At 40.2% G+C, this 15688-nt stretch overlaps 1 protein-coding gene across 5 annotated transcripts in view; it reads right to left on the reverse strand.

Annotated features, from left to right (window-relative positions):
* Positions 1-1561: 1561 nt before the first annotated feature.
* LOC144521170 (segment polarity protein dishevelled homolog DVL-1-like) overlaps positions 1562-15688 on the reverse strand; it is a 29029-nt gene continuing 14902 nt past the window's right edge. Inside the window, exons 5-16 of one of the 5 annotated variants that reach the window (XR_013502290.1) lie at positions 14888-15026; positions 10919-11012; positions 10679-10748; positions 10407-10546; positions 9772-9848; positions 8631-8698; positions 8110-8451; positions 6009-6176; positions 5687-5902; positions 5391-5440; positions 4643-4681; positions 3505-3595 (exon numbers count right to left, since the gene is read on the reverse strand). Coding sequence is in view for 4 of the 5 variants with exons in the window: in XM_078255544.1 (XP_078111670.1) it covers positions 3084-3595; positions 5687-5902; positions 6009-6176; positions 8110-8451; positions 8631-8698; positions 9772-9848; positions 10407-10546; positions 10679-10748; positions 10919-11012; positions 14888-15026 (1826 nt within the window). In the remaining variant the exon portion in view is untranslated. Of the gene's footprint in view, positions 3596-4642; positions 4682-5390; positions 5441-5686; positions 5903-6008; positions 6177-8109; positions 8452-8630; positions 8699-9771; positions 9849-10406; positions 10547-10678; positions 10749-10918; positions 11013-14887; positions 15027-15688 lie in introns of all 5 variants that reach the window. The other 4 variants (XM_078255547.1, XM_078255545.1, XM_078255548.1 and 1 more) reach the window with 4 other exon arrangements.

Consider the following 15688-nt stretch of genomic DNA (forward strand, 5'->3'; position numbering starts at 1 on the left):
TGAAAAGTAAAAAAAAATTCCCAATAAAAGAAACCACAACAACAATAGATAGGTAAACTGAAACATAAAGTGCAACATGAATATTACTTTATTGTGCTAAAATGAAAGTTTTTTAAATCATGTATTAATGACAACGGTTCACATGGGTGACTTGTAGTGTGCACATTCCCAAAACAGATTCATAATGTTTATTTCCTTTGAAAAGGGAAATGGTGTTCCCTTACAGTAAGTGCTTTGACTTTTGGAGAATGGGAAATTCGCTGACTAATGATGAGATAGTAGGTGACTGCAGTCCATCTCATCTAGGTTATTTGAGGATGGTGTATCTTATCTTCTGGCTCAGATTTAAGTCACACAATAAATAAGAGCAAACGACTCAATACCACAAGATCTGCCTGCTGTGTCATGTTTATAGTGCATCATGATCATATGATAATCAAATGACATTCAGCAGATTTCACCTTCAACATTCTAACACATTATTCTCAGCCTACCATGATTCGCCCACTTTAAGGGCATACGCATGTTACCTAAAACTGTGATGTAAAAGTCAGCACCTCATCCGACTACGCATCCTTGGCCAAGAAACACCTCCCACACTTACTCTTCAACCTCTCTCTAAATTCAGCCCTGCACAGTAAACCCCAGTAGCTCAATTAACATACTGAACTGGGAAATACTTCTGAGTTGTTTGGTAAGTAGTGTAGTACAGCAATGCCATTCATTCTGCTGGTAAATGTGTGTGTGAGTGCATGAGTGCGTGCATGCGTGTGTGTGTGTGTGTGTGTATATTTGCATGTAGGCAGACGTCAGCCCCAGTGAGAGTCAATTATGTCAGTTGTGTGGGAAGTCAATGTCAATCTGGGACTACATGTTTTCGCTATGCCTATTGCTCTGTATTATGAATATCATGCAGGCGATCACAGTGCTTTTCTTTAGTAGGGTACTTTTTAATCTGCCTCTGCAGGCGGCGGTGTTGTCATAAGGCTCTGACATCACTTCCTTCCTGACACACATAACACATTCTCTCATGTGGGGGGAGTGTGGCGTCATCTTCAAACAATAATGTCTTCAAACAGCCGTGGTTGGTGGGTCAAGCACACAGGGGGTCTGTACAGAGTTAGTACACATTTGTGCCTTTTGAGAGTAAAGTCAACCCACTGGGAAAGTACCATGCAGCAGCGCTGGTGCTCGGAAGTTCCACTCAGAGGTTTTAACTGTTAAATGTCACTTATATGATATGCGGATCTCTTGTCGTTATACCTCTTACAGTTCATCTGTACTTTTTTTTCTACTTAAAGAACACTCATCAGTCTTGAGCAACCTACTTGAAAACATTTAAAAGGCTTGTGCTAATACAAATTGGCAATTATTGACTGCAGTCATTTCCAAAATACATTTATCAAACTTAACATCTAAGTGGGGGTAAGTAGGAGTTTATTACACATTGAATGTCTCCATCTAGTGTTCCTATTAAGAAAAGTATTTTTTATGGTGAGAAGTTTCACTTAATAAAACCTTACAGGTGATTATCATAAAAAATGCAGACAGAGTTTTGAACATATATATTTTTTATTCATATATATAATAAATTTCTATGTACAATTTATTCTTCTTTTGTAAAGAAACACAATTAAAGAGAACGCTTTGATTGCAAACAGTGTTTCATACTAAAGGGAGGGGGAGACAAAAATGGAAAAGTGCTCAGAAAACTAGTGTCTGTGTGTTAATGTCCTCTTGTAACTATACTTTTGGTAGATACAACAGGGGTTTGCCATTGTTTTGCAAGGAGATCAGAATCTGAAGGCCAGGATTCCCCTTGAAGTCACTTTGAAGTCCTACATTATAAAGAAATATCCACCACACAATGTGAGGCTTTGGCTTTAATCGCACTGACTTACATTGAAGCTCACACACGCTACGAAGGAGACAACCAGGACTGGTCTATCTCCTGTCAACACTTTGAGTTTGCTTTCACAGCTATGGTAGGTGCCCACTGTTTGCAATCCTGTTTGTAAGTTGATCTGCTTACTTCAATTTGTTTAAACCAAAGTGTTGTTGTGTGTTGTGTGAATGTCAGGGTTTAATCACTGACAGTAATGGTACATTCAACAAAGCACAGCTAGGACAGTGGAAACTGGCCACTGATTCACAAAGGGTGATGTCTGATTGTCTGTCAGTCAGCCTTAGTAGACAAAGTATGACACCATCAATGCAACATGATCACATAAATAACATCACAAAAACCATCCAGTGTACAGATTCTTCCTTTAGAACATTGGCAAGAGGTAAGCTCTCCCCCCCCCCCCAATGGTAATACTTTAAACAAAATGTATTAATAGAATTTCTTTTCTTTAAAGCAGTTGAGACAGTCATGCAATATGCAGCCTAGTCAGACTAATGGCTGGCTACAGAGCCTCCTTTATGAAGTTGAAGAAATCCACGAATCGTGAACTGATCAAGGTTAGCGTTTTTAGTAGTAGGCAGGTAAGAGCTTAAATAAGCCCGTGGCAGTGCCACAGTAGAAAGGAAATGGGGCCAGAGGTTTGGTGTAACGTGCTAAATTGTATCTGTATGCACAGATATGAGTCAGGAGATCAATTCCGAGTCCTAGTCCCAGAGAAAAGGTCCTTAAGTGCGGGCTGTAGGTGTCGGCCTGGGTCTGGGGGATTGAGATCCAGGCCCAGCCAGCTTAAAGGTCTTGCAGAAAAGAAAATATCCTAGGTAGAGTACACACTCCTGACAATGTCTGCGTGGCAGCTTTAAAGAATCACCACATTGAATACCACTCACGTTTCACAAACTGTACACGTCACGTCATTACAAAAGAGGGTTTTCCGCCACCGAGGACCCGTGCTTGTGTGTGTGAGAGGCCTCCCTCCTGTTGTGCTCTTGCTGCCTGTATTCCTTTGCGTGGACATCACATGGATAGACAGATAGCAGGGGGTTAGGTAGAGGGCCAGTCAGTGTCTACATTCTGAACTTGGAGACGGTCAGGGGCAAAGAGGAAAGAGAGAAGGGGCTGAGTGGCTTCGCGGGAGAATTGTTTTGTGCTCAATGAGTTTTGAAGGCACTGTCACCTGTCACATGATGTCAACAAAGAACTCACAGGGATTGCCCATAGCATGCTGGAAGGACTGGCGACTGGCAGTGAGTTCAGGAGGAACGGCTGCTAACTCTCTCCCAGGAGGGGCTCCAGGGGGCGTGCTGCTGCTCACTGAGGTCTTGGGGGCCAGATGGGCAAGACAATACGGGGGAGGCAAGCCTGGGGGGCCATAGGAGGAGGCATGGCTTCGCTCGCTGTGGGCACATGACCCTGGCCCTGGCTGGGTGAAGGGGGCGTGGCTGTAGGTGAAGGAGAGGTGGCTGTTCTTTGAGTGAGAGTGAGTCCTGTGCAACTGACTGTGACTTGATCGAGCGTGGCTGTGACTGGAGATGGTGTGGCTGTGATGGCTCATTTGGCTGGCGGACCCACCACGCCTCCCTCCACGGACGCGGGGCTCTGATTCACTGCATGTTGACCTTTGACCCTTCTCCTGTGGGGAGGGGAGTCTACCTTTGCCTGCGCTGGGGTTGGATCCACTGCTTCGGCTTCCTGTTGAGTAAACAAAAAAAAACCCAGATATTTCAGCTTGGACTTCCACAGTACAAATACACTTAACAATATGAAACAGTCAGCAGCTCCATCTTTTCAGCTACAGCTGATTTAGCTACTGATTTACACTGAGGCAGGTCACACATTAATCAAAATACTGTATATTATAAAGCTTAATGAAGCCTTCATGAACTGCAACAGACACTATACATCACATGGCATGTAATAAAGAATAAGATCTCTTTCTTTGCAATACACAATAAAATGCATGAATGCTATTAAATACATTACTGGACTTTGTTTAAGGTGTGACAAGATATATTCTTATGCAATCTAGCAAGAGTCAACAGTCAATGGCAAACATGATAATTCAAAGGATTCTTTCCCCAAGTTCCAGCTGCAGCAACTCATACCATGGGCTTCACCCTTATTCATACAAACACCGAAAACATTCACAGGTTATACATGTAAACATGATACACCTGCATCAGTAAGACACTACTACACAGCACTTGGCTGATAATACTGAATAACACAAGTTACACGATACATTTGTTTAAGAAAGTTATTTGTTTTAAAGTATGTTAGTGTCATGTGTCAATGCTGGTAATGCATACTGGTGGCGTCGTACTGACAGAGGTGTACCACACTGTTGCGAAATCACACATTCCTCGCCTCCCCTTCCGCAATGAGCCCAACAGTACTGGGTAAAGTGGTGCATGATCGCCCCCTATCAGTGAGAATGATAGCACAAGCCCTGGAGTGATCATCCTGCATCATGCACCTCCCAGCACAGTACGAATGCATGCCCAGAGGTGTAGAGAGGGAGAATGGACACACAGGATAGACACGGGCAGAGACGGACGCATTGGAAGGGCGGAGGAAAAAAAAAAACCTTAAAGCCACGGTATGATAGGTGGAGAATGTTGAGTACAAGAGAAAGAGAAAGAGAGGAGGAATAGATGAAGATGAAGAGGATGAATGGTGAGATAGAGAGAGCAAGAAGAAAGAGAACAGCAGAGGAGGAGAGGGGGTTAGCAGGCTTACCGGTTCCCCCAGTGTCCTGGGACTACCTCCTCCTTCAGTCTACCGTTGCCCAGCAGAAACAGAGGGAACAACAGAATTACACACACCTCCCAGCCCTTCCCATATACCTAATGGACCTTACCACTTTACATCTGGCCCATATGGTCATAACTAATTTACACCTATGGCTGTTTTTGGCCCTTTCCTTATCATCCAACAACAACAAAAAAATCTTCAAGTTATGGAGAAACTGCTCTTCAAAAAAGCAAAAAACGCACACATGCTATTATTAAAACAAGCAGGCAGACACATAATTACCCACAAAGACTTGTTTGGAAGTGCCAAAAGAAACAAGAAATACATATAAAATGCATCGCATGGCTATTCTTGTCTTTGTCATCTCTGTCCCTTAACGTTTCAAAGGTGGCAGATAAAACAACTGAAACAGTGACAACCGGCAGAAAGCAAGACATGTCAATGGATGAATCACTCAAAACAATGAAAATCAGAGTAAGATGGTAACATGTAACATGTAGCTGTAGCTTAAAATGTCTATTACAACCCCACTGTCACAGCCACCCACTCATGTACATGTACACCCCCTGGTTCTCCACTCTCCCTCAGTGCAGATATCAAAAAACCATGCAGCAACACAAAGCAGTGATCACGTTCTGATTCATAATGAAAACAAAGGATCATTCGGTGTGGATCATTTCAAGCTGGCAATTTGTAATCAACATGGTTGATCAGATTATTTTCGTGTACACACCCAGTACTGCAGAGCTGTCCGCTGCATGACTCAAGATGCTCATGATTGACCTGACAATACAGGACGCGTTTCAGAATACACATATTTGATTAATAAAGATGCAATCCAATGTCAACTTCCTGCCCAAGAGAGGCAGAAATTAGCACGAGTCAGACACTTATTAATACTGACATCATATGTCAGGAATAGATTAGGGATAATGCCATGTTGCATGTTGAGTCAAATTATCACATTAATTAATGCAAGCCTGATAGAGAACTCAAAGGCCCGTTTCACCCCTGCTTTTCATTGCTCACCCTCGCTGTGCTGGCTGCCTGCGCTCCCACTGTGGAAACTGTGGCACGGGTCTGAGTATCCTGGCGGGAAGCTGGGGGGTGCAGAGGGAAAGGGAGGGTAGGGGAATGGCTGCCCGCCCAGGGGCCAGGGGTTGCTGGTGGGAGGAAGCGGTGCCAGAGTGTCCTGCTCAGAGCCTCCACCGCTGGATCCCTCATTTAAATTGAGTGATGCCATGTCTTATTGGAGAGAAAACAGAACCAGAAAGGGAAAATTCAGTACAATCCTTCTATTCATAAAAAAAGGAGAGTTGCATTATTAACACAATGAGAGAAGTGGCTGTACTTTGGCAGAGGTCCCCGAAGGTATAGTAGCACTGCTCCGAGAAGGTGATCTTGTTCACGGTGTGTCTCAAGTAGCCATGTTTCAGCAGACTGCTTGCGTACTTCCTCGCATCTCGCCGGTCCTTGAATCCCTCAACTCTGGAGTAAAGCCAGTCCACCACGTCAGCACCTGACGCAGCAACAAACACACACATACACAGACATGTAGGCTCTAATGTGTTGAACAGATGCTAAAAATACTCAATATGCATAACAGCCACAGTGGCTACATGTAGAAAAGCAGCACAATGTTGCAAGAACTTTGAATAAAGTTGGTTTGGTTGCCAAAACTATGTATGATAGTTTATAGGCCTCAGACGTTGATTTTGTGGTTAAAAAAAACAAAGAAACACTGATGCTACTTCTTGTATTTAAGAATAATAAACCTCAAAGAAATTACTTGAGGGATTTGAGAAAAAGCTAGTATGTGATTACGAATGTTTAATAATTTTTTTTGCCTGGTTAAATTTCACATTTGTAATTCAACTTTGTGCTCTTCAGCAAATGGCAAATAAACATTCATAAAACATATTCATTTATTTATTATTCTTTTTTGGGTGTTTATTTTAAAGAGTTACTGGGGCATTAGACTATTCCTCATAGACAGCACCAATGTTCAGAGCAGTATGCATACAGTGCTGGCCTGTGTATTTCTCTACCCTACATACATTAGGGTGCAACTGAGAAATCTTGGTGTGATATTTGATAATAACATGTATTTGGATCAACATATCAAATTACTGACCCGCACATGTTTCTTTCAATTAAGAAACATTGCCAAACTTAGTGCTGTTGTTTCGCATTCTGAGCTTGAGATGATTATTCATGGTTTTATATCATCCCGGCTTGATTACCGCAACTCCATTTTTACCTGTCTCAGCGAGTTGTCCTAGGACCGTCTACAACTGATCCAGAACTCTGCTGCAAGGCTGTTGACCAAGTCCAGCAGGATGTCGCACATCACTCCAATTTTATACTCATTACATTGGCTTCCGATCAAGTTCAGGATCATGGGCGAGTTTAGACCCTTTTTAGGGGGGCTCAAGCCAATTACAGGTTCAAAGGGCTTAAAGCACCTCTAACCCCGTCAAGGAAAGGGTTAACAGAAACGTAGTTTGGGCCTATTGGAGGTGGTTGTGCCAGACTCCCGCCTTTGGCTGGGTCTCTATCTGATTTACCAGAGGAAGAACAGGAGTGCAGTTGTGAAGTTTATCATTGGTAGTCCCCAGAGAAGAAGTTGGTAAATTCATGGTGCAGATTAGAACCCAAATTGAAACGTAAGCAACTAAATTAGCTGAATGTTAGAACATTGGGTCAAATTGGTTGTTTTTACTGTGATTGTGTCAGGTTTAGGTAAAAATGTTAGCTGACGTTGTTCCGTAGCTAGCTCAGAGATTATCAGCTAATGAAATTACTGATTTAGCATGGGGGGGGAGGAAAGTTTAACACTTTTGCAAGGCACTGTATCCGTGTCACATTCTCATTAGGGGCTGAGTTCCCCTAAAGGTCAGATCCTAGAATCGCCCCTGTTCAGGATCCAATTTAAAGTTCTTGTTCCGACTTATAAAGCTTTGCATGGTCAGGCACTTGCTTATATCTTGGACCTGCTCCATCCGTACACTACGAACAGGTCCCCCAGGGATTACTGGTGGTCCCTCGCTTAAAAACGAAAGGTGATCGTTCCTTTGAAGTGGTGGCTCCAAACCTGTGGAACACCCTTCCTACTGTCTTACGTTCTGCAGTCTCTGTTGAAGCTTTTAAAAAGCAGCTGAAGACGCACTTGTTTAAATTTGCTTTTGACTCATGTTTGTAACTTTGGGTTTTAGGTTTTAATCTTTTAAATGATTTTCATTAGTCTTTTCAATTATTTTTTTTTTGGGATCTTACTGTATTTGTTTTACAAATGTTTATCATGTGAAGCACTTTGTGACTTTGTCTGTAAAAGGTGCTATATCAAATAAACGTATTATTATTATGCATTACTTACAGTGCATTTACAGTCTACATGAAACAAAGGTTTGCTTTTAGTTTTGTGTGTGCTCACACAGCTCAGCTTTTCTCACCAATGACAGCATTGGCGATGGTGATCTTCAACCACATCCTGTCTCGGATCTCCAGGCCAGAGTCAGGCAACTGCATCACCTTGACAATGGTTGCCATGTCTGTTTTACTTGCAGATAGAGGCAAGTCATCAAACTCTAGGATGGGAGAGGAGTGAGAAAGTATTGAAAAGTGGAACTTTTCAATTGTTTTAAATGTTGTAAGGTTATCATAATTACCACATAATGGATGCTTCATAGAGTGAGGTGGTGGTTGGTTGTTTTTACCATAGTGTGGGTAAGGTCCTGTCAGAGCAGTGGTGTGTGAAATCCATGCTGCTGGGTCAATGGGTCTCACTGGCTCAGCTGAACACATGAAACAAATAAGGCAACTTGGATAAAAGATTAAAAAAATCAAACCTGGTCATCAGTAACATTGCTCCAAACGTAATAAAAATAAGTTTGATTAGGTAAAATATGTATTTGCGAAGGAAAATTAAATATGTATCCATGTGATTGCAATATAGAACTAGTGTCTGTCTTACCACGAGGGATGGTGAAGTAGCTTCGTGGAGATGGGTCCCAACATTTGGCAACAGTAAGACTAATAGGACTGGAGAAGAAGCAAATAGAAAATCAGTTGAAATGCATGACCCAAATAATACAACAGACTACTGTCTACATTCATCTCTTATACTGTTTTAATCATCAGCTCAGCGATCAAGTCAGTGTTTCTTTCGGTGGGAAGTAAGTCCCCAGTCACTGAATGACACCACACGATAATCTGCATATTCATACTGTAGGGGGCACTAACGTTTTTAGGCCAAGGACCGCTTAGCTGAAAGAGAGACGGAGCAGGGTCCCTGTACTACATAAATTGTATAAAATTGAATTACATATTAAAATGGGCCGGACGGATAAAAATGGATGGATGGATATTCATATATTATTTATACATCTTGGTTTAAACATATACTGTATGTAGATGGCACAGTGAATCCTTAAGCTTACATGTGACTGTACCTGTGGATGGCTACCATAGTGGCTACCTTACCTTTAGTAAGGCAAGCCTATCATCAATGTTGTGTATATTAAATGTTTTTTTGTTTTTTCACGAATAGGCAGATTTATCTTTGCTAAAATGTTGGATTCATGTTAATGTATATTTTCAGACATATTTTAACTTTTGAAAAAAAAACCAAAAAAAAAAAAAAAACCTGATGACCCTCCTGCAGTAACTCTGAGGACCCCCTGTTAAAAAGCTTTTGAATATTAGTGTGTAGAGTAAAGTAAAGTTGTATGTACTGTTAAAGCTTGCTCTAAACTCATTAACCAGCAGGAGAGCGAGGCAGGAAAGTAGCTGATAGCTGCTGTGTTCTTTTGGAAAAAGTCAGAAAAAGTTGTTTTTTTTGCTAAATTTAGCAACAAACATGCTGTTTTGGCAACAATGGATAAACTGTAGGGATATTGATTGTATTTTACACTCATGATTTTTCTCGAAAGGCTTTGCTTTAATTCTTTAAATCCTTTGAATACCTAAACAGCACCCAATCTGATTAACGTGTCAGTCTGAAGTGTAAGATTACAACTTACATACAATAAGTTAAGCTCTCAACGTGATAATGTTCCGCAGCAGACAGTTAAATAACGCTCAGTAGTTGGTCTGAGTTAGCTGTATGTTCTTACCCAGTTTTGGAAACAATCTCTCTGAGGATCCTCACAGCGTCGTCGTTGCTCATGTTCTCAAAGTTTACGTCATTCACCTGGTTGGCAGACAACAAAATACATAATTGACTCATTACATACAATGTGTGTTTTGAAGCTCTGCAGAGGGCTCAAATGTATTCATGCACTTGAACTGTGCACGTTAATCTCTACAGTGCTCTTAGGCCTTCAGATGCCTGCAAATCCTAAGCTACTTTCTACGGGATACACAGTCAAAATAAAACCTATATTGTAAATGTTAGGGCAACAACAAATTGTGGTCGGCCATGTTTTATAGAGGGTGTAACCGTACAGCTCAGCCATACAGAGATCGAGAGAGAGGCATTAACAGGAAGGAAAAGGAGAGGCAGAACTACAACTTTTACAAAAGAGCCTCGTAACAGAAGTGAATGCAACATTGTGGTTCTTAATAGGTCACAAAGCCTCAGATAGAAATACAGTCATCTCTTTATGTGTCATGTTCAGCTTTCACACCGTACATACAGCCGCTGCAGAGGTGTTTTCATTACAGCAAAAACATTGATATCTACCACAAAAGACGCGTATGATGACAAAAACTCCAAATGTTCAATAATATTTTGTATCTGTGACAGTACCTGAAGGAGCATGTCTCCAGGTTCTATTCTTCCATCAGCCGCCACAGCGCCTCCTTTCATTATGGAGCCGATGTAGATGCCGCCGTCTCCCCGGTCATTACTCTGACCAACAATACTGATACCTAGAAAGTTGTACTTCTCTGTCAGGGAGAAAGCAGGGAATACACAGTATTAGGTCTGAAAAACATTTTGTACATAAAAAAATAAATTATATATATATATATATATATATATATATATATATATAAATACAATGGAAGTGTCAGGTTTACCCATGTTGAGCGTGACGGTGATGATGTTGAGGCTCATAGTTGAGTCTGTGATACTGCTAAAGGATGAAGACTGGAAAGGCAGGAAGAGGACACAATACATGACTTGTTACAGCAAAGCACATCATAAATAATCAAAGTGGCATGACTTTTGTATCAATCAGCCCACTCATCTGTTTCTCATACTCAATGTAAATTTTTTTCATTTCACCAGGGGCGGTGATGTGTCTCAGCGATGCTCACCCGGTCTATTTTGGCCACTTTGTGCCTCCGTCGGCGGCGTTTGTGTCTTCGCATCAGCTGTGAAGAAGAACTCTGTTCTGTGGAGCTACTGAGCCTGAAACACAGAAGAAAAGATGGAAAATAATTTGGAGAGGGAAAGATATGTTACTTGAATAAGAAGTAAGTAAATCTACTATAGGGGAGACTGTAAAGAAATGACCTGACATGTTAAGCACAATGTTGTTTAAAGTGTAAATGTTTGTGTAGATTTACACTCACCTAAAGGATCATTAGGAATCATTAATCATTAATGCAATTATCTAATCAACCAATCACACGCTTCAATGCATTTAGGGGTGTTGTCCAGGTCTAGACAATCTCCTGAACTCCAAACTTAATGTCAGAATGGGAAAGAAAGGTGATATAAGCAACTTTGAGCATGGCATGGTTGTTGGTGCCAGACGGGCTGGTCTGAGTATTTCACAATCTGCTCAGTTACTGGGATTTTCACACACAACCATTTCTAGGGTTTACAAAGAATGGTCTGAAAAAGGAAAAACAACCAGTATACGGCAGTCCTGGGGGGCGAAAATGCCTTGTTGATGCTAGAGATCAGAGGAGAATGGGCTGACGATTCCAGCTGATAGAAGATCAACTTTGACTCAAATAACTCGTTACAACCGAGGTATGCAGCAAAGCATTTGTGAAGCCACAACACGAACAACCTTGAGGCGGATGGGCTACACCAGCAGAAGACTCCACCGGGTACCACTCATCTCCACTAAAAATAGGAAAATGAGGCTACAATTTGCATGAGCGCACCAAAATTGGACAGTTGAAGACTGTAAAAATGTTGCCTGGTCTGATGAGTCTCGATTTCTGTTGAGACATTCAGATGGTAGAGTTAGAATTTGGCGTAAACAGAATGAGAACATGGATCCGTAAGGCCTTGTTAGCACTGTGCATGCTGGTGGTGGTGGTGTAATGGTGTGGGGAATGTTTTCTTGGCACACTTTAGGCCCCTTAGTACCAAATGGGCATCGTTTAAATGCCACAGCCTACCTGAGCATTGTTTCTGACCATGTCCAGCCCTTTATGACCACCATGATGTACCCATCCTCTGAGTGCTACTTCCAGCATGATAATGCACCATCTCACAAAGCTCGAATCATTTCAAATTGGTTTCTTGAACATGACAATGAGTTCACTGTACTAAAATGGCCCCCACAGTCACCAGATCTCAACCCAATAAAACATCTTTGGGATGTGGTGGAACGGGAGCTTCGTGCATCCCACAAATCAATCAACTGCAAGATGCTATCCTATCAATATGGGCCAACATTTCTAAAGAATGCTTCCAGCACCTTGTTGAATCAATGCCACGAAGAATTAAGGCAGTTCTGAAAGCGAAAGGGGGTGAAACACGGTATTAGTATGGTGTCCCTAATAATCCTTTAGGGGAGTGTATATACAGGAGTTAGACAAAATGAAAGAAAACATTTGCAGTAAAATACAACAGCGCTTTACATAACAAGAATGCAAATCAATTGTCACTTTGGAAGCTGAAGTTGAACACGTCTGTAAGCAGCAATTTTTTAATCTAATTAATTACATACTCTGTGATTAATTAATCGCATACATAATTAACGGTGCCTGAACCGATACTTTTTAAGAAAGTAAAAAAAGAAAAGAAAAAAAAGGGTACTAAACAACAGTTGGTGACAGTAAAGAACGGCTTGTTTATTGCTAAATCCATATGGTCAAAATTAAATGATTTAATAATAATGTATACAATACAATAACAATAACTTATTTCACTAGTAAATTGCTGTTGAACGACAAAAACAACCAGATAGGAAAAGGACATTTACAATAACTTCAAATACACCACGAGGCTGTAGTTTACCAGTTTCATTGAACGCACCGTCTGTGTTGTTTCTCCGATGGCAGCTGCAGATTGTTACATCCCGGTGTTGAATCCTCACAGTCAACCTTTACACCGTTTAGCGTTAGCTGTCAGCATTTTAACCGTGTTTATCCAGCTACTAGCTAGCGGTAGACTAACGTTAGCTGCTGTCGAGTATAGTGTTAACTAGCGTCACATGCAGCAGTGTTTGTGTTGCCTGTAACGTCTGTTTCAGAGCAGCAGAGAGAAGCGCAGACATATCAGTGGCACCAGATTTTCGTCTGTATGCAAACGTCAATATGGAATGGATTAATCTGCGTTAATGTTTTTAACGCGTTATTTTGACAGCCCTAATATATAAATATTAGGGCTGTCAAAATAACGCATTAAAATATATATATTTTAATATATATAATAATAAAATAAAATTAATAAGTTAATAAAAAATTAATAAGTTAATAAAATATAAATATATATATACTGTGCTGCTATTTGGTTTTTAACTTAAAGCTTTAGCGCGTAACTTTTTGATATTAATGAACGTTACATTCAAGCCATTGCCAAATGAGTTAATACAAAGCTACAGTCATGTGAAAAAAATAGGACACCCATGCTAAGGTTGACTAAAAAGAGTAATAAAAAAATCATCTTTTGGAAATTGATCTTAATGCTTTAATTAAACAAATTAGGAAAAATCCAACCTTTAAGGACACCAATTTTCTTTGTGAATGAATAATGTATCATAAATAAATAAATGTTCTTCCTTAAAATACAGGGGGCATAAGTAAGTACACCCCTATGTTAAATTCCCATAGAGGCAGGCAGATATTTATTTTTAAAGGCCAGTAATTTCATGGATCCAGGATACTATGCATCCTGATAAAGTTCCCTTGGCCTTTGGAATTAAAATAGCCTCACATCATCACATCCCCTTCACCATACCTAGAGATTGGCATGGGGTACTTTCCATAAAATCATCTCTCAATGCAAATCAAACCAGCTATTAGGCTAACTGAAATAAAGCCATGCCAATCTCTAGGTATGGTGAAGGTTATGTGATGATGTGAGGCTATTTTAATTCCAAAGGCCAAGGGAACTTTATCAGGATGCATGTTATCCTGGATCCATGAAATAACTGGCCTTTAAAAATAAACATCTGCCTGCCTCTATGGGAATTTAACATAGGGGTGTACTTACTTATGCCCCCTGTATTTTAAGGAAGAACATTTATTTATTTACAATACGTTATTCATTCACAAAGAAAATTGGTGTTTTTAAAGACTGGATTTTCCTCTTTTTTTTTATTTAGGCATTAAGATCAATTTCCTAAAGATGATTTTTTTATTCCTCTTTTTAGTCAACTTTAGCATGGGTGTCCTAATTTGTTCACATGACTGTAATTAAGACTATCAGATACTACACAACTATCTCTGTATTTCTCAGTATGACTATGTTCCAAAGATTGTGGCGTCCAGTGATGAAGACAGGTTTGTTATCATTACTTAGAATTCCTCATGGGGGAGACAGAAACTAAGTACTATAGCTTTAATGACTTATGTAGCTGATTGTGATTTAAAGGAGTCGTAGCCTAAATTGCTGGTGGATCAATCACAACTAGAGCTGAAACGATTAGTTGATTAATCACTTAATTGATTAAAACAAAATTAATCAGCTACTATTTTGATCATGGATTAAGCAAAAATGCCAAATATATGCTAATTCCAGCTTCACAAATGGGAGGGTTTTCTGCTTTTTATGTGTTATATCTTTGCTAATTGAATTTCTTTGGGTTTTGGACTGTTGGACAGGTAAAACAAGTAATTTGAACACAGGGAGTGACAGGATTTTTTCCACCAATGTCTGACATTTTGTGATTAATCAATAAAAGATAATGGATTCATTGATGGAAATAATTGTTAATTGCAGCCCTAGCCACAGTCAACATATTGTATTTTAAGGTGTTTACTAACTACTAATCACTACTTTTTTTTATGAAAAACAATAGATTGAGAAACAAACAAACGCTATTGATCTGAGTGTCTGGACAGAGCAGAAACATATTTTGATGTCAGGTTGAATGTTACCTGCTAGCATCCTCGTCTTCCTCGCTGTCAACAAATGAGCTGGACTCCAACTCGCTGCTCATTACTGAGGCGCTGTCGTAACCCATGGCTGAGTCCCTTGCGGTGCGCTCTGATTTCGAGTGACCATTGATGCGAGGGACTGGAGAGAGAAAGAGCAGAGCAGCATTGAGTCAGACGGGAGGTAGCGTTGCTTATCGCGGGGTCATACAGAACGAGAGGGAGCAAACAAGGAAGGGAGGAAAGACAGTGTTAGTGACAGTGGCGCATTTGGAAAAAAGATAATAATTATCTGAGCAACAGTGACAGAAACAACACAGGAGCTTTAATCTCTGAGACTTGTGGAAGATTTTGAGCATTACTGAAAATATGAACTGAAAAGCGGAACTTGGTTTTCTACTGTATACTGTGTACAGTAGAGTACAGGAGGGGGAATGGAATCAAGCAATAGCAATTACTTTGACTTGCGTACAATATTGAAAAGGTAAAAATAATCATAACAAATTTAAAAATGAATACAGCTACTTGAGATCTAATTTTATTATTGATTGTTTTTTATTTTAACGCGAACAATCAGCAGTATGTTGTAAAAGAAGAAAACAACATAAAAACCCAAAGATAAAACACAAACATAGACAAACCAATCAGATTTTACCAAAGAACAAAAAAAAAAAGGATACGTTTGAGTAGGAGCAGGCAGAAGCATAATGCTTATATAGTCCTGCCCCTACTTCACAATATCTTGTTATTATAGAAAAAAACAAATAGATCTATTTACTTTAATACAGTGCCTTACTGTACTCC

Source organism: Sander vitreus, chromosome 7, assembly GCF_031162955.1.
Source record: "Sander vitreus isolate 19-12246 chromosome 7, sanVit1, whole genome shotgun sequence".
Lineage (NCBI taxonomy): Eukaryota > Metazoa > Chordata > Actinopteri > Perciformes > Percidae > Sander > Sander vitreus.